This window comes from Frankliniella occidentalis, unplaced genomic scaffold (assembly GCF_000697945.3).
Source record: "Frankliniella occidentalis isolate FOCC.00 unplaced genomic scaffold, Focc_3.1 Scaffold341, whole genome shotgun sequence".
Lineage (NCBI taxonomy): Eukaryota > Metazoa > Arthropoda > Insecta > Thysanoptera > Thripidae > Frankliniella > Frankliniella occidentalis.
This window is the reverse complement of record NW_026267464.1, coordinates 89,332-107,207: the sequence shown is the minus strand read 5'-3', so window position 1 is coordinate 107,207 and position 17,876 is coordinate 89,332. Positions and strand designations below refer to the sequence as shown.

At 43.7% G+C, this 17,876-nt stretch overlaps 3 protein-coding genes across 6 annotated transcripts in view; all 3 read right to left on the bottom strand.

Moving 5' to 3' along the window:
• Positions 1-1,118: 1,118 nt before the first annotated feature.
• LOC113217937 (importin subunit alpha-1) lies at positions 1,119-4,539 on the bottom strand. Its single transcript, XM_026438155.2, has 10 exons — positions 4,331-4,539; positions 3,602-3,695; positions 3,351-3,522; positions 3,132-3,279; positions 2,800-3,058; positions 2,534-2,672; positions 2,288-2,463; positions 2,022-2,204; positions 1,600-1,932; positions 1,119-1,522 (listed from the first exon to the last, which is right to left on the bottom strand). The coding sequence occupies exons 2-10, from the start codon at positions 3,674-3,676 to the stop codon at positions 1,430-1,432; spliced, it is 1,578 nt and encodes a 525-aa protein (XP_026293940.1). The 5' UTR covers positions 3,677-3,695; positions 4,331-4,539; the 3' UTR covers positions 1,119-1,429.
• A 547-nt stretch (positions 4,540-5,086) lies between these two features.
• LOC113211411 (golgin subfamily A member 4) lies at positions 5,087-14,018 on the bottom strand. Of its 4 annotated transcripts, none has more exons than XM_052274144.1 (17): positions 13,693-14,018; positions 13,249-13,333; positions 12,917-13,170; positions 12,656-12,829; positions 12,412-12,567; positions 11,657-11,897; positions 11,466-11,557; positions 11,129-11,356; positions 10,884-11,035; positions 8,090-10,771; positions 7,897-7,985; positions 7,760-7,818; positions 7,563-7,658; positions 7,361-7,488; positions 7,056-7,206; positions 6,865-6,954; positions 5,087-6,593 (listed from the first exon to the last, which is right to left on the bottom strand). In XM_052274144.1, exons 1-17 carry the CDS (start codon positions 13,777-13,779, stop codon positions 6,570-6,572), a joined length of 4,788 nt encoding a protein of 1,595 aa, XP_052130104.1. In that variant the 5' UTR covers positions 13,780-14,018; the 3' UTR covers positions 5,087-6,569. The 4 variants fall into 4 exon arrangements, with proteins under 4 accessions (XP_052130104.1, XP_052130106.1, XP_052130105.1 ...); XM_052274146.1 differs by having other exon boundaries at positions 11,657-11,876; positions 13,693-14,017; XM_052274145.1 differs by having other exon boundaries at positions 7,900-7,985; positions 13,693-14,015.
• A 405-nt stretch (positions 14,019-14,423) lies between these two features.
• Positions 14,424-17,876, bottom strand: part of LOC113218310 (serine/threonine-protein kinase SBK1) — a 7,341-nt gene continuing 3,888 nt past the window's right edge. Inside the window, exons 3-7 of the mRNA XM_026438645.2 lie at positions 17,018-17,347; positions 16,718-16,932; positions 16,042-16,355; positions 15,702-15,964; positions 14,424-15,629 (exon numbers count right to left, since the gene is read on the bottom strand). Of these exons, the coding sequence (XP_026294430.2) occupies positions 15,042-15,629; positions 15,702-15,964; positions 16,042-16,355; positions 16,718-16,932; positions 17,018-17,347 (1,710 nt within the window). The 3' untranslated portion in view covers positions 14,424-15,041. The remainder of the gene's footprint in view (positions 15,630-15,701; positions 15,965-16,041; positions 16,356-16,717; positions 16,933-17,017; positions 17,348-17,876) is intronic.

Here is a 17,876-nt window from a genome sequence, read left to right as displayed (position 1 = left end):
TCAACAACACCCTCGCGTTGTGATCCACGGGCTCCACGCTGCGCGGATAGGAAGCGGAAGCTCGGAGCACAGCGAAGCAAGACACCGGGCAGGGCTGGCCTGCACTGCAAACTGCCCTGCCCTGCCGACGGACACGGCGCGTTCGGTGGTGGTTCGGGAGCAGCACAGCCAGGCCGTACCCGTACTTGTCGGTGGTTTTATTTCACCCCCTGCCCGTCGTTAAAGCCGTTAGAGCGGCGACAGCGAGCTGTATGGCCGCGGCGGCACTGCGGCCAGCAAGAGCTGCGCGGCGCTCGCTGTGGTGTGTGATGGGCCACTTCACCTGGTGCCTTCCGCCTGCAGCGGCGGCGCTTTGCATTTCTAATCGGTCGCAAACGGTCACCTCCTCGGCGCTCGCTTGCTGACCCAGGAGGTTGCATTAGCGGACACGTTCAGATCGATGCGGCCCGGCACGGCGATTATTGACGCGGGAGAGCCGCGGCTCTCCGCCGAGTGCAGCGTGCAGTGTATGCGCTGTGCCGGGCATGAGTTGGCAGAGCGCCGCAGCGCCGCACTCTCCCACGCGGCGCGGCGTGGCGCGGCTGGAACCGACTTGCGCTCGCGCTTCCTTCCGCGTTCTGAGTGCCAGTCAAACGACCACCACCGCTACACACCATTTCGTTTTTCCCGCCCCGGCAATGGCGAGAAAAGGACCGGGCCGCACAACGCAGGCAGGGGCAGGGCAGGGCACGGCGGGTGCGCCCGGGCGCTTTGAAAAGGAGGGCCCCTTTGGACACCCGTTACGTCACAATGCGACATTTCTGCAGCAGCCAATAACGAAAGCGCGTCGAGTGCCATTTGCTGACTTGACGTACGCGGAGATGACGGGAGGAGGGGGGGGGGGAGTAGGCCAATTGCTGCCCGCGCGCCGGAAAAGTGGGCGGACAACGGAGCAATTAGCTCACTACCCCAGAAAATATGCAATCGTGATTTTTAAGACCCCGTTACTGGATGCCCGAGAACGAATTGATCTGGGGGATGGTGACGATACACCGTGACGTTAGTGAGATGCTCCCAAACAAGGAGTATCGACACTGCTCGGTTCAGAAGCAGAGTGAGGGAGAGTAAAACAGACAAGGTAAAGAGGAAATCCATTTTAATGATTTCAAGGTACAGGGAAATTTTACAATTGATTAGATGATGGCACTACCTAAAATCATTAGATTAAAACAATTAGGAGGCATAACATTAGTTTTCGACTGATATTTTCAAGCATTGGCATTCCAAAAGTAAAAAGATTCACATGAACAATACCCATGAGCAGGAGCTTTGAGCCCTAATAAAAATTATAAAAGTATTCCTAGGAATTGGTCCACTAGATTGGTCCATCACTGGTTGTACAAAATAATTTATATCACATTTCTCAATTTTCTAATGCACTGGGTGGATTTTAAAACGAGAAACCTCCATCAGGAACAGCTCCTGTGTTGAAGCTGAGTTGCCCATTGACTTGCTGTGGTGCAAGATTGGGATCATCAGGCTCCTGTAAGAAACAACAGTAATTAATGCAAGACTCAGTAAGAAACAAGAGGACATCAAAAACTTAATGAGAAAACATACCCCTGATGAGAAATAGGTGTCAATGATGCTCAGAGCCTTCTGGTAAATTTCTTCATTCTCATGATTCTGCAGGTTTTCAATTTTGTCCAAACCACCACATTCTTCCACAAGAAGGGCAACCTTATCCAAATCTCCAGTCTTCTCAGCAGTGGCCAAAATATTAACAATGCCATCCATAACAACCTTGACACACTTGTGGTCCTTGCAATCCAGCAGCATGCACATACAGTGCAAAGCTCCTTCTTGAACCAAGACTGATAGTTGCTGAATACTACCTCCAGATGTAATGTTTGTCACAGCCCAGGCTGCTTCTTTTTGCGACTTATAATCTCCCTAACAAAACAAGAATTTAAAAATTACAATAAGTACAAAATCAAGATGAAATAACATTTGTGGTACATCAATGCAAAAACCAACTTTACCTCTCTTAAAACACGGATAAGAGGCTGAATAAGGCCACAGTTAATAACCTGCTGGATTTGTTCCGGATTTCCAGCAGTGATATTTGAAAGAGTCCATGCTGATTCCTTCACCAAGTTGGGGCGGGAGTGACCGAGAAGTTTCCCTAAACGGGGTAAAACATTGGATTGAAGCACTGCATCTGTCTGCAAAAATAAAATGAACAAATTTAACTTTAAGCAACACCCTATGAAATGACATTTCTTAAACTTTTGAACAAGGAACTTACTTGCTGATCATTGCCAGTGACAATGTTGCCAACTGTTCTTAAGACAGGTGTCAGCACCAGAACCTCTCTGCTATCCAAAAGCTGAACTAGACGAGGAACAAGGCCAGTACCAACAACTGCTTGAATTTTGTCATTGGTACCATCCGTGAGGTATGATAAAGCCCAGCAAACATCAGCTGTAAAAAGTTTAAAATTAGAGATAGGGAAGAGAATAACCACACTAGAATGAAGTGACAGACAACTTACCAATGACATCATTGTCAGTGTAGTGCAGCAATTTGCAGAACACTGGCAAGCATGGTTTCACACTTTCAAATGGAGGTGGTGGGTTCTTGTTTCTGCACAAGTTTGAAAGTGTCCACACAATGTTTCTCAGCAGAGCCACCTAAAAAAAACAAGGGAATATAATATCAGAAACTGGATTGGCTGGACTGAAGGGGACTTGTCATAAATGCCGATGCCAAGTGTTAAACCTGATGATGCAAATAGAGAATAGTACCATGTCAACTTACAGGAGTATCAGGTGTGACCAGCTCCAGCAAAAATGGAAGGGCATTGCTAGTCAACACAAGGTCTCTGTTGGATGGTCCATCACCAGCTATGTTACCCAAAGCCCAGACGGATTGTTCTACAACATTAGGTGGATTGCCAGGGCCAAGCAACCGAACAAGGCGAGGCACTGCACCAGCCTTCACAACAGTAGAGGTTTGTTCAGAAGTACCAGAGGCTACATTTGTCAGAGCCCATGCAGCTTCAAACTGTAGAGCTGGACTAAAACATAAATTTTCCAATTAGTCTTGAGATAGGTGACCAACTAAATGCAATTAAGATGATGAAGTCTTACTTGTTGAAGTTTTCAAGGGCCCGAACACAGTAAGGAACAACCCCAGCCCTAATCATATCATCAATGGGGGGATTTTGCTCACGACTTAAAGTTTTACGGGCAGCTTGCACTGCAATCAACTGCTGCTGCTCATCTTGACTTTGCATACCTACACAGGAAAAATAAATTAGAATGAACTTGCAAGTAAAAGTAAGAGCATAGTGCTTCATCTTTACTCACCTTTCAGGATGTCGGTAATTGACATTAGAGGAGATTTAATTTGCACATTGTTGTCTTGCAATGGGGAGGTTGCTTCTTCGTCAATAGTGATGTTCCTTCTCTTTTGCAGCTGGTCATCTTTCTTTGCCTTACGCAGCTCAATTGAAACTTCATTACGACGCCTCCGCATTTCCTGCAAGAAAACTGTATGTTACAAGGGAAAGCATACAACACCAATGCGCAAACTATTCCCAGGATGGAGGAAATCTTACATCACAATCTTTTCCTTTGTTCTTGAAGTTCCGCAGTCGGTTAGTAGGGTCATTTTCCTGGGATTGGGACGGCATGTTCCGGCTAGAAGGTTCCCTAGAAACAAATCATGTATCCAAATAAGAACTCAGAAAAGACTAGCAAAATAAGAAATGAGCAAAGATGTGTCCGAGAAAGTATAGTCCCTCAGAACAGATTTCAGCTTACAGCCAAGACATTAGCACAGCAACGGCGACTTAAATATGAACGAAATAGGCGAGAGGAGGGGAAGAAAGAACAAAACTTCACCGCCGACCCCAGCCGGCCGCCCTCACAGTACAGTGAGGTTAGTCAACAACAAACGGGTAACACACAGCAAGACACCGCGGATACACAGGTACTCATGCAGGGTAAAGAGGAATCACAGACGAGCGGCACACGCCTGAAGCCTTCGCTTTCCAATTTGAATAGAAAACTGCGATTCACAAAGAGGGGAGCGGGACACCTGTTGAAAGCATGCCTCTTGTCAGAATTTAACGGTTGCGCCAAGGGGGTTAAAAGCAGCACAACCAATCTCTAGGAGAGAAAAGCAAGGAACGTCAAACAGTTGGGTTGTTTCAACAATGAATGGCAAAGGGGACGGTTGCATGGCAGTGGCACCATTACGGTATCGCGGGAGAAAGTCAGCCTTGCGGGGTGCAGCTGCAGCTCAGCACAAAGACCACATTTCGCGGTGCACAGATGGAGCTCACCTGAACTGGGTCAATTTCAAACGAGTAGCGAACGATGCTCTACGGCTTCCGTACGCTTACTCTGTACAGGGTTTGATGTAACTTAGATTGAGAATCCAACAACACAAACGAAAGTATCAGTCTTGGCGGAACGGTGGTCAGCTCAGCTCTCAACAGTGTGGGCGCCGTGAGAGCTCTCACTGACTCGGACTCGGACTGGCGGCAGTAGTGACAAAGGAACCAATAGCGGGTTCTGATTTTGACGGTTGGCCTTGCTTCCACCAATTACCTTGCAGCTTGCATGTGGCCGTGGAAGAGTCTGTGTCAGCACTATAAGCAATGATCTCATTGGTTGGTTTGAATTACTTTGTGAGGAATGCCAACCTAGCCACGCAATAGTGTCAGAGTTGTAAGTAAAGACGAACTATATAAATTGAAATAATGTGTAAGGTGTTTCGTCAAGGAGAAAAAATCTTTAAAGTCAAGTTGATAAACGCCCTCACATTTTCTTTCGAGTTGTCTCAACAAATCTTTCGATAACACAAGACAAATATTTTGAATGCAAACGTTGGAACTCCCTTTCAAAAACTTTCCTTGGTTCTCTGGTTTTGGAAAAAAAAAAATGAAGAAAAAATATGAGGGAAATAAAAGTGTAGGGGGAATTACTGTCATGGTCCTCGACCTGGGTGGGTACTCTACGCCTGTATCTGAGCAAACTCAGAAGTCTTTCACAGTGAACGTATGATAAAAGGAAACAAAATCCAAACAGTCAAGCAATGTAGATTGTCAAAAATATATTTCATCATGGTTTTGAATCCCATGAAGTTTAAATTATACATTGTTTGCCGGATACAAGGGAATTATAAAATCTCCATAAATATTGTAACTTTCCTTCCCTAAAAAATATGTAGGTATATTATAGTAATACAAGTACATTGAAGGACTCTTCAGACCATTACACTTAGCTTGTATAAAGGTCCTCTGCCAACTGCAAGTTAGTAGTACATAGTAAGGTTGCTCATGAGAAGAGGCATTAACAGTCTGTCATAATGTGTACTCTTCATTTTCTAGAAAGTGAGTCTCATTGGGAAAAACATATCAGAGCTAACCTGTAGCATTTTGTTACATTTGGTATTTAAAAACTGATAGAAAACAAAGCAAAAGAGCAGGCTAAAAATGAAGCTAGAGCTTCATACAATTAGAATAAAAAGGGCGAATAGATATCATAAAACAACCAATTTGAAATACCCAACATTTCATTTGAAGGATATGTGAAAAGATGAATCAGATTTTTATTTAAATCATAAAAAAAGTTGTGAGCATAATATAAAACACAACTTGTTACGATATTTATTGTTGAATTCAATCAGATTAAGATCATTTCATTTTCAAATGAATGTCATAATAGTCTCTAGTGAGCAATTACTTATCTGAAGAACATTGTTAGATAAAAATTATCACTTTAAAATAAAGAAGGCTAGGAACTACATTGCTCTGTATTACAAATACAAGGCAAAAAATTATTTGTGACAGATGTTTACAGATAAATGTATCAACAGGAGCTTTTGATGCATAAAATCAAGAATACATTAACAAACAAATCTTAACAATGGTTACAAACATTATTAGACAAATGAATAAAAGTTTATATTTAAGTTGATAACAGATATCCAATATCCGAAGCTATACTAAACGACTAGATGGGTCCCCCAGCAGGAATGTTCTACATTACTTTTAGCATTTAATAGTTCACTCACTGTACCACAACATGTACGTACATAGAATAAATATTCTCACTGCTTACAACAGGCAAAGCACAAGTCAGTAACACAATATATTTCAGCTATGCTACACTATGTATGGTGACAAAAATTCAACTATGAATTTAAAGCTTCAGACCTTTACAACATTAAAATGGAGGGACTGCCAAATGGTTAACATTAATCCAATTTATCTACCTACACTAAAAAGATATTCCGACACCAATTCAAGCACTGGTCAAAGAGAAAATAAAATTGTGGAAGAATAATTGGTACGAGATGTTATTTGATGATTACTACAACAAAAGATTCTTATTTTACAAAAATACATGAAAAAGGAGAAATAGTCCAATGGAGAATGATTTACAGTTTCATGAATGACTCATCATCCACCAAGAAAAAACAAATATGGTAACCTGAAAATACAAATGAAAAATGGCATTCATTCATTCATTCATGAAGTAGTGGAGTTCAGAAGACCATGAATCAGCAACAATCTTTCACGATATGCCCAGATGTCCAAGCTAGAATTAGGATAAGAATTAAAATTAGAAATTATTTTCGTTTTTATAAACAGACCTTCCAGTACAGTAAAAGCCGCTTTTAACATTGCTTCTACTTGCACTGATTTCCTAACGTTATACGCGGTAAACGTTACATGTTATCTCCAATGCTGATCCGCAACACTTAATTTTCGGTCCAACGTTAAAAGCGGGATAACGTTATGTACGGGAGACGCTGTACACGGCTTTTACTGTACATTATTTACTTTCAAGAGAATCAAAGTAAACTCACCAGGGATAATCTTTGCTGTTCTTTTTGTAGTACTTTGCTGGTTTGATCAGAGTCAAATTTCACAACAGCAGCTATTACTCGTGCTAGAATCTGAGTAACAAAAAGAACCAAACCATTAAAAATTAAAAGCATCAAAAAGATGAAACATAAATTTTGAGACCTGAGTTGATTTTTTTATAAAAGAATCATACCATTGGCTCTTTTCCCATCATATATTCATACAAAATGTTTCGTAAGTACTCAAGCTCAGTTGCGTCCTCAAGATTATCTGATCTGGATGATGTATGGCTATTGCTGGACCCATGGTTTAAAAGAATTCTGCGAAGATCATCCATTTCTTGTCTGTAAGGAGATATTAAAATACATTTTTACAGCTTTTTAAAACACGATTGCAATTATCTTCACAAATCTAGATTACAAAACGCAAAATAATTTTTAAAGTCAACATTTCATGCCCAAATCACATGTGAGAAATGACACTTGAAATAAATGTTACCTATGAACTTTTTTGTTTTCTTTTAGTTGGGTTGTAACAGCTGCAAGTTGCTGCTGTAACTTTTCTACAACACCAAAAGAACCATTGCTGTTTCCATCAGGTAGAGATGCCTCCTTAAAGAGAGAAAACTATGAAAAGAGTAACTTAACATTACATAGACCAAAAACATTTGATATTCTGTAGTTACATCATGCTCCATTACCTGCTGATCCCAAAGTCGTTCTTTTCGCTTAGAGGAGTTACCTAAACCATCAAGTAGATTTTCTTCTTTTAGCCTTTCTATTGTAGCAGCATTTTCCTAAATATCAAATCAAATGAATTGATTAATAGTATGGTTACACCAGCAAAGGAGTATTTCTCCAATTCAAATTTCAAACAGTTTGTAGTAATATACTTTACCTGGAGAGCCTTTTGATGCTCTTTCAATAATTTATTATATTTCTCTTGCCATTTATCATCTGTGAAAAAAAAATAACAATCTTGTGAAATTTTGCACATTGTCCAGGAAAGTTCAGTTCAATAGATGGTAAACTTACTACCTTGACCTTGATGATTTTCAGTTAAGTCAGCATACCGCTTAATGACACAAGGCTCTTCGACTACAGGTTCTTGGGCAACAACAGGACTAAAGGCAACAGAAATCATACAATTATTTTTCCGTATTAACTTTGGTGAAAATAAGATAAGAATTTTTAAGGTGTTCATAAATTTTATAAGCCACACACTTACCTATTTTCTGATGTATTGCCCCTAAACACTGTTTTGGCTTGAAGAACCTCAACTTCTTGGGACAACTCAGCTTTCTCTCTTTTAATGGCTTTTAATTCTTCCTCTAACAATGAACATTTTATTTCAGATTCTTCAGCTCTCTGAATACGGAGAAGAAGGTCAGCACCATCATCCTGAAGTTTGACACACTTTGCCTCAGCCTCTTTACAACGAGCTACTATCTCGTTAAGATTACTCCCTGCATCCTTTAACTTTTTATTTTCTTCCTCAAGTTCTTCAATTTCCTTGGTTTTAGTAAGTAGATCTTCTTCATTAGCTTTCAATGCAAGTTCCAGCATTTTAACCTCATTGAGCTTTGAGAGGAACATTTCCTCTCTCTGTTTCATAGAAATATATTCTGCCTCAAGGTCTTGCGCCACTTGCAGCTTAGCTAATAGACTAACTTCCCGTTCTTTCAAATCCTGAGTTGTTTGAGTTAGCTCCTCCACTTTTTGGGCCAGGCTGGACGCCTCTGTGCTTAAAACTTCCACATTTGCATCTCTATCATCATTTATACAATGAAGTTCCTGGCTTAATTCTTCAACTCTTTTCATTTCATCTGCAAGGTTGTCAAGTTGATTCTCTTTGTCTTCACACTCAAGTGTCTTCTGCTTTAACAGTTGGACCGTTTTCTCATTTTCAATGGTCAAATTATTTAAGTTTAAAGCTAATTCATCACATTTTCTCATTGTCTCATGCAATAGATTTGACTGTTCTGAAAGTTCCTCTCTCAAGGAAGTCAACTGAGAGTTAACAGTTTCCAATTCCTGACATTTAGTTTCCAATGTCTTATTCAGTTCAATTTTATCACTTTTGAGTCTATTCACTGTTTCTTCTAATTTCTTACATTCTGCATTCTTGCTGGCGAGTTCTTCAGAGCCTTCAGTCTGATATTTTTCCAAATTTGACAATTTCAAAGATAAGCTCTCACATTCTTTAATTTTTTCTTGTAAACCGCTGTAAACCTGACTCTTGTCCGCAACCAAAATTCCCATTTCTACGGTCATTTTATTGTACCCCTCTGACTTTTCTTGCAGCATTATAGTCTGTTCAGATACCGTCGTATTAAGCTTTTGGACTTCTTGCATAAGGCTACTGCACTCATCAGTTTTCGATTGCAGTTTTTCTTCTAATTTGGAGTAAGAAACATTAGCTGCAAGTAGGCTTTCCTGCAATTTATTTAGATCAGTAGTCTTGATTTGTAAGTTCTCTTCCAACTTCAGAATTTGAGCTGACATGTTACTATTTTCTAATACAGTTTTTTCTAGTTCAATACTAGACTTCTCAAATTCTTTTAAATGAACTGACATCTTCTCATCGTTTGTTTCTAGTTTCTGAATAGTCTCCATTAAGGATCGGTTTTCTTCCTCTAAAGCCAGCATTGAGGATTCTTGTTCCTGACACTTAATCTTCAACTTCTCCAAATCATTTTGTACTTCAGTATTCCTGGCAATACTTTTTTCTAATTCTGAATCTCGTTCTTTTAGAATATTTTGGATATCTGATATTTCTTTGAGTTTATCATTATGCTCTTTCTCTAACAAAAGAAGTTTTCTATCAAAATCATCTGATTTAGCAGTCTCTTTTTCTTGGAATTTCTCTAACTGTTTTTCTGTTTCTTCATGTTCCTTCCTCAAATCAGCAATCTGTCTACCTAAATCAACTTCCATAGTATTCCACTTTAGTTCTTGTTCTCGTTTCTCCTCCTGGATAGAAATAAGACTATCTTCCAGTTCTGAAGAAACACTTTCAAGTTTTTCAATTAAATCGCTCTTTTCATTTAGGAGCATTTGCATACTTGTCATCTCATTTATTGATTCTCTTTCTCTTGTCTTCAGAATTTCAAGTTCATTTCGTAACTGCTCTGTGCTTACTTCCAGAATGCTTGTTTTGCTCTTCAAATTTCCATACTCATTGACAATTTCAAGATTTTTCTCCTCTGAATCTTTCAATTTTTTCTCCAATTCATGAATATCACATTGAAGTTTCATTTCTGCTGAAGTGGAGTCTTCATGTGTTTCCATGCTTTTCTTTCTTAAATCCTCAAGCTCTGTTTGAACATCTGTTAGCTTCCGTGACATTTCCTCTTCAAGTTGTGTATGTGATACCCTTTCAGATTCAAGAGTTTTCTCCAAAACAGAAATTTGCTGTTCAGATTGTTTTAATTCTCTATCCAGTTCTACTATTCTGGCTTCAACACCACTCTTTTCAGTTGAAAGAGTTTGTTCAAGTAAGGCAAATTTATTACTAACAGCAGCTAGTGACTCCCTTGCATTCATAGATTCTCTTTTGTATTCATCTAACTCACTGAGAACTCTTTTGTTTTCTTCAGTTAAATCAAACACAATTGAACCAAATTTCTCTTGTATCATTTGAGCTTGTTCACCAATTAATTTCATGTGATGACTTTGTGTTTCCCTTGTATCATTTTGTAGTTGTTTGTGTAGACCTCGCAGCTCTTGTGCTGCGGCAAGAATAGGTTTAAGCTTATCCACCCTGCTCCCCATTTGAGACATGGCTTTCAGTTGGGTTTCTAGTTCTGATATTTTACCCTGCAGAAGACCTGTTTCTTCATGATATTTGGCTTCGAGATCTACATTTGTTTTCTTCAATGGATCTAGTTCAGCATCCTGTTGTTCTAGCCTGAAATCAAAGGACATTAGATGCTTTGTAAGAAAAGTTTTTGTCAGATTTCTCGTGAACCTCCTATATGAATATAACACCAATCATGCCGATGATTTATTTATTACAGTACCTTTTCACTAACTCTGATAACTTTATTTCATTTGATTTGCATTCCACTTCTTTCAGAGATAAGTTATCTTCAATTGCTTTTTTCTGAGCAAGTAACTCACTCAGTTCAGCTTTCATCAGTTTGGTCACTTCCTGTTTACTGGCAGCAATCTCCTGCAAAATTTGTTTCATAATAAGTTTAGACGGGGTGGCTTACAATTGGTTAACTACCCTTTCACAAAATTTCAGCCAATCCAATTACCCTACCTTTTTAGAATCATCTTTTACTTGAAGAATTTCATTCTGAAGTTCAGAAATCTTGGCGTTATTTAAAGCCAGTTGAGCACTAAGTTTCTTAATTTCCTCTTCCTTTGATTCAAGTTCTTGGTGGATAGTTTGCTTATTTTTTGCAAGTGACAAGGATGCTTCCTCTTCCCTTTTCTGAATAGTTATCAATTGCTGCTGTAATGCGTCAATTTTAGCATTGGCTGTTTGCTAAAAACAAAATCAAATTAAGTCAAAATACATACTACAAAACATACAAAATGATATTTAAAAATTCAAAATAGTCAAGGAGCAATTAACAAGCCAGTTTCTTTAGTACCTTGTCAGACTCCAGTTGCTTGATACTCTCTCGTTTGTTTGTGATATCTTCCTTGCATTTATGCAGGAGAGATTCTAGTTTTTTCAGTTTTTCTGTTAAAGATGCAAGGACAGAAATTATCAAAACATAGGTATTTTCTAGAAAAATTGAGAGAAAACGAATTCATTTTTTTTTTTTAAAACTTGTCATACCTTTTAAAGCATTTTCAGATTCTGCACTGGCAGGCTCTGGGGTCAGAACAGCTGCAGCAGTTGAGGTCACAAGACCTGTGTCACCACCAGTCAATAGGTCTTCCTGCCCATCAACTTTTTGAGCCGAATCACTTAAAGTTTCTGCTGAGGAGTTCTCTATTTTGTCATCTGACTGCCCTTCAGTCTGTACTTGGTCACCTTGGGCCCTCAATAGTTTGATCTGTAATTCGGCATTACAATACTGATATTGTATTGCAGCCATAGTACAAGGTCGGGGGAAAAAATAGGGAAAAAGTTATAAAAGTGCCAAGCAGAAAAGCAGGTGAAAAGCAAAGTATACACAGCAACGAAAAGCAGATGCATGTAGTGGACATTTCTTAGATTCAAAACTTTGTTTTGAAAAAGCAAATGAAATAATAAAGGGAGTGCAACAAAAATGACACCAGGAGGCAGAATGGTCAAGAACTAGGGGTACTAGAACCATAATGCAAACCGACCTCTACCATTTTTAGATGATTAATTGAATGATTAAAAATAATTATTATGTACAGAAGCTGGTGTCTACAAATACATTTTTACATGTATAATTAAAACAAATAGTTAGATAATACAAGTTTCTAAATCAGGTAAAAGTTACAACTAACCTACATATTTTTATATAGTTAAAAAAATGTCAGGCTAAAAGTATTTAGTTTAAGTCAAGGCTTTAAAAAAAACTAATCTAAAATGGCCTAGCAGATGTTGGAGAGACAGACCTTGGTTTCCAATGTGTGAATAAGGTGATCTTTTTCTTCTAAATCAGACCGCAAAGCTTCTTCTAAGTGTGCTTTGGCCTGTTTTTCAAGGTTACATTGCTCTTTTAGTTCAGCCATTCTTCGTAAGGCTTTGTCTTGGCACTCAGTGAGGATATGCTATAAATTAGATAACAATTCAAGATACAGTATTAAAAACTGAGTCAAAGTACCAGGTATATTTCTGTCTCAAACAGGTTTAACCCACCTTAGCATTTTTATTATCTCGCTCAAGATCTCTGTAATGTTTGGCGAGATCTGCATATCGTCCTTTGTACTTGTGATACTTCTGCTGTATTTTCTGATAGGCGGAAAGGATTTGTTCCTTGTTTATATTGGGGCCAACTGACTCTGATGCCTCACTGCAGGACTCCAAATCGGACTATTTAGAAAACCATATAGAGTATCAGTCAGTTATAACTCTTAAGAAATATAATCATAAGACAACCAATAAAATACTGGGTCTTGCCTGAAAATTGTATGTAGCTCCTGATGATTCCAAAACAGGAAACATAAATGATGAGTCAGACGCAAGTGAACTGACAGAGGATCGTAGGCTAGATGGCATTTTGGGCGTGCTAGTATCAGGCTGTAAATCCACGTGCATGAAACCTGCACTTGAGCCAGCATCAAAGGAATTTCTTATTGGAGTTGCCTGACCTCCCCTGTAAGCCACACCCCCCTGTGAAGGAGCCTTTTTAATAGGAGAACCTTGTGGAGTATCTGCTCAGAAAAACATATTTTTTATTAGAAGTACTGTTTGTCTAGATAGTTCATGAAAATAATATGAAGAAAAATTACCATCAAAGTCCCCATCAATACTAAAATTGTCGTTGGACGCTGTATCAATTGTTGAATTGTTACTGCTCCCTGGAGACACAACAGCCTGAAAAAGTAATAGGTCATGTGAAGAAATGGATTTTGAAGAATTGGATGTCCTGAGAAAACTTTTAATGTAAATCAAAATTAATACAGTTTCAAAACTAATATCAAGTGTTTTAAAACCTCGAGATAGGTTGCTCATAACTGCACTTGTAAACCGCGGTAATAACAAGTATTCAGGCCATCTTACTAAGGGTTCCCTAACCTACTTGGACAAATCACCGTCGAATTATATCGGACAATCAGGTATAACCAGAAGACAAATAGATTCTTTTTCTAGCACAAATTAGATTAGGATATTTTTGTAGGCAATGACATAAAAATAGTTTAAATTGTATGTTGAAATGTCACTTTTTGACATACCTGGGCCAGCTGCTGCATAGACTGCGTAAATTTTTGTGACGGAATTTTAACCTCCTCCGTCAGTTTATCCTTCAGTTTCTTAAACATTTTTGACCACGTAACTAGACCATAGACAGGAAATATAGGCCAATAATAACTAAATGTACTCTTGTTTACGTAGACAGACTACATTTCCCCTACACAGTGAACAAAACAACATCGTCGTTAGAAGCAGAAAGCTCCAACCTCCGACTCGGGGGAGGAACGAGGAAAATTCTACGGGTATGACAACTTTTCTGTGCGTATCTACTTTACGGGTTTGTGCAGATGTGAAGATACGATCAAGTGTCTTTTGTTTTCATTGAGAGTCATAAGACCACAGACCACCAGAGTTTCTCAATCTTCTTAATCACCTCGCACCTCCCCCTCCTTCTCTATTGTTTTGACAAGTGTAAGAGGCGGTCACTAGACCGACCGAGTGGTACTTCCCCCCCTTCCTTGAGTACTCTCCGCCCCCCGTTCAGTCACGTTCAGTAATGGTGGATTTAGTCTCATCTCATGACGCGAGTATTAGGCGAGTCACCTCAGCCGAGGAGCTCGCCTTTCAGGAGGACTGATTGTTCGAAAACGTTTGAGGCAAGCTGCCCCAGCTGAGGCCTGCGCCTCACGAGACTCCACCATAACAGATGCAGGGCGGTGCTAGTTATGTGTTAATAAGAGGGTGGGGGAAAACAAAATTAATTTCGGAAAGGGACACTACACATGTTTCTTCTATTCTCAAACAAAAAAAGCCACCAAACATTCTATTGTCAGCTTAATTACATTAAATGACTTATATTATTAACTTATACAGTATGGAACAAAGTAACCTTTTAAAAAGTATAAAATGTCGTGTTCCGGCAAAAGGATGAGAGCAGTGAGCAGTCTTAAATATCAGAGGTTGCCAATTACCTAGAGCGCTTCTATTTAAAAAATATCAGTTTTAACTTTTTAAAGCTACACCTCAATAATGGAACATCAAACAGGACAAACACTCCCGAGGTCAGCCTTCCCGCACTCCGGCAGTCTTTTTCTTCCGCCAACGACTTTCGGCGTTTGCTTCATTGAGTGTGCACTGACCGCACACTCCATCATCAAGATCTCCACTCATCACAGTACTTACATAATTACACAACAAATAATTACGCAAAATTACTCGGAAATATAAACAATATTTACATGCAAACATTTAGCTTGTGGCCGCAAATCTCTTGTCAGAGAAATTGCACGACTTCCTATATGCTAATCAATTGGGAATTCTATGCACTTCATGTTCAAGTCTTGATTGGGTGAAAGAGCCCACGCACTGTTCCTGTCAACCGACCAGCAAACTAGTGGCTGCCGGACCGACTTCCTGACTCCGCGGACGTAGTGTGAGCCTCGGTAGACGAGCCCTTCTGCATTCTCCCATTAGTCATCTTGCTGGGCGCCCTGGAATCGGTCCTGGCCTTGCCGCTGGGGAGACCGTTGGGAGTCCGCGCGGAGGCCAGCGGCGTGTCCTTCGGGTTGCCGTTGGGTCGCCCAACTTGTCCAGTCGGCTTTGGCCTCCTGCTGGGGCTGGGGCCGGCCCTGAGGTCTCCCCTGGGGTCTCCCCTGGGGTCTCCTCTAGGGTCTCCCCTAGGGTCTCCCCTGGGGTCTCCCCTAGGGTCTCCGCTGGGATCTCCTCTGCGGTCTCCTCTGGGGTCTCCTCTGGGGTCTCCTCTGGGGTCCGCTCTGGGGTCCGCTCTGAGGTCTTTGGGGCTCGCTCCAGCGGGACCTGACCGAGCCCTGGAGTACGACCCCGTTGGTCCCGTTGGGGTCTCGGCGAAGGACACCCGGGACGTGCCACTACCCCCGCTGCGGGGAGGAGGTTGGGGGACGCTGACCGGGCCAACGGTGGAAGCGGTGGAGGTGCTGGAGGTGCTCGCTCGCACGGTACCCTGCAAAGTGTAGCGAGTTAGTCCACAACCCGCGAGACTATGCGCATCCGTCAGCATTTGTCCTGGTCTTACCTTCCCCGTGCGTGGACCGGGCCGGGGCTGCGGCTCGTCTTCCTCCCAGTTTTCCTCGACTTCGGATTGCTCCACTTCCTCGTCGTCCTCCGGTATGACGGCGGACTGCACCCACTCCCGGATGCGGTCCTTCTTGGCGCCGCGGTCCACCGTCGTCTCGATGCCGCACTCGGACAGCGTGGCCAGCAGCTTGTTCTTCTCCTCGGCGGACGAGTGGAACGAGTACATGGACGGGCAGAGTCCGTCGTCCTCGACGCCCTCCTCTGTCAGGACAGAGAGCATGTGAGCACCCGGGGGATGTAGGGGGTGTCGAGCAGCCAGAGAGCGTCCTCGCACTCACCCTTCTTGTCCGAGTTGCCCTTGGCCACCCACCGGTCGTCGGCGAAGCGCTGCAGCTCGCCGAGGCCAGCGGGGCGGCGGTCGGCGCGCGGCTCCAGGAAGCTGCGCAGCATGCGCTGCGCGCGCGCCGACACGAGGCGCCACAGCTTGGGGCGCCGCGACGCCGGCAGGAAGGGCATGGAGGCGGCGGCGCGCCACGACACGTAGCGCGCGTACCGGGGGTCGTCCTGCGCGGCCTTCTGCCACGGCAGGCACCCCGTCAGGCACACGAACACCACCACGGCGAACTGCCACACGTCGTGGGAGGTGTCCGCCCTGGGAAGCAGAGAGCAAAGGAGCAGGGTGAAGACCGCGCGCGATCATCCGCAAGAAGAAGGAGTTCCCCGAAATGAGCCTCATTCCGCCGCGGCACGTAACGGCCTGTCAATAAACGCGGTTCCATTCGGTCGGCGGGGTGTTTACAGCTCGAGCAGCGCATGCCGCGGCGGCGATGGCGCGGGGCAGAGGGCGGCCCGCGGCCCCGAGAGTGGCGCGCCGGCGGAGGTTGGCCTATCCTTCGCCCCTCGCCGCGCGCGGCTAGACGCGCAACAACCACCCCGCGGCGGTGTGTGTGTTGCTGGTTCCGCGAACACGGCCCGGCTGCTGCGGGTCGTGACGCTGTGCGCGCGATCACTTACTTGTACGTCTGGTCCGTGTCAGTGTGCAGGACCTCGGGCGGCGAGTACGGCAGCCACTCGTGGCGCCGCGTCACCAGGGTGCCCGCCCGCCGCGTCTCGCCGAAGTCGCACAGCTTGACGCGCGAGAAGTCGGAGCGGAGCACGAGCACGTTGTCCAGCTTCACGTCCCGGTGCACGAGGTCCCGCGAGTGCAGGTGCTCCAGGGCGGAGGCGATCTGTCGACGGAAAGGGGAAAAGACCGTGTTCGATAAATCGCTAAGCTCATCTTGCCGTTTGAACTCGGCCGCTAAGCTTACTCACCTGCTTGGCCACGCGCTTGGAGTGCAGGTCGCCGATGCCGTTGTCCGACACGTTGGCCGTCAGGTCGCCGAGCGGCGCGTACTCCTGCGTGAACACGTAGAAGCCGGCCGTCTCGAAGGCCACGTCGTGCGTCGTGATGATGGAGCGGTGCGCGCCGAGGTGCAGCGAGTAGTGGAACTCGCGGTAGAAGTCCTTGAGCGCCGTGTAGGGCTTGGGCAGCGCCTTCAGGACCGCCTCGCGCCCCGTGGCGCGGTGCTCCGCCAGCAGGATCTTGCCGAACCATCCTTCACCGACGATCTGCAGGATGTCGAACTCCTCGGCCAGGTTCACCTGCAAAAGACGGCGCAAATAACAATGCGGCGAGGATTGGGGGGAAGGGTGGCGGTGGCGGAATGATCGCCGTAAAGATTCCTTGAGGTTCGACGCCGGGCTTAAACTTGCGGTACTCGTGGTGCTCGGGTTGTACTGTACTCTAGCACCCCGTAGGCTGTCCCCTAACTCGCCCCACCCGCCACGCCCGCCCAGCCCGCCCCGCCCAGGCATAGCACCTCGCTTGTCTGCTTTGACCACGCCTTGGCAAGCCGCACGACCGCCCCGGTGATCCCGGCAGGCCCGCCCAGCAGCGCGCCACCGACGTAGGCGCGACAGACGTCACGGCGCAGGCGGGGCGAGGAAGAAAGTTGAGGGGAGGACCCGCCCCCCCCCCTCCCTACCGGAGGGAAGGACCCCCCGCCCCGTCCCGGGCACACGGCGGGAGTAGCGTCGCGACACCCCCGTTGCCATGGCTCGGCCGTCCAAATTTCTCACACGTCAGCACTCATTCAAAAAACCCAGCCAATGACTAGTGTGCTTGGAGGAG

Coding starts and splice junctions, on each gene's coding strand:
- LOC113217937 (XM_026438155.2), bottom strand. CDS start 3,676: ATGCCGTCCCAATCCCAGGAAAATGACCCTACTAACCGACTGCGGAAC. Junction 2,464..2,533: donor CACTGACAATGATGTCATTG/GTAAGTTGTCTG, acceptor AACTTTTTACAG/CTGATGTTTGCTGGGCTTTA. Junction 2,205..2,287: donor TCACTGGCAATGATCAGCAA/GTAAGTTCCTTG, acceptor TTATTTTTGCAG/ACAGATGCAGTGCTTCAATC.
- LOC113211411 (XM_052274144.1), bottom strand. CDS start 13,779: ATGTTTAAGAAACTGAAGGATAAACTGACGGAGGAGGTTAAAATTCCG. Junction 11,558..11,656: donor ATCTGAAAATGCTTTAAAAG/GTATGACAAGTT, acceptor CATCTTTAACAG/AAAAACTGAAAAAACTAGAA. Junction 6,955..7,055: donor TGATGGGAAAAGAGCCAATG/GTATGATTCTTT, acceptor TTTGTTACTCAG/ATTCTAGCACGAGTAATAGC.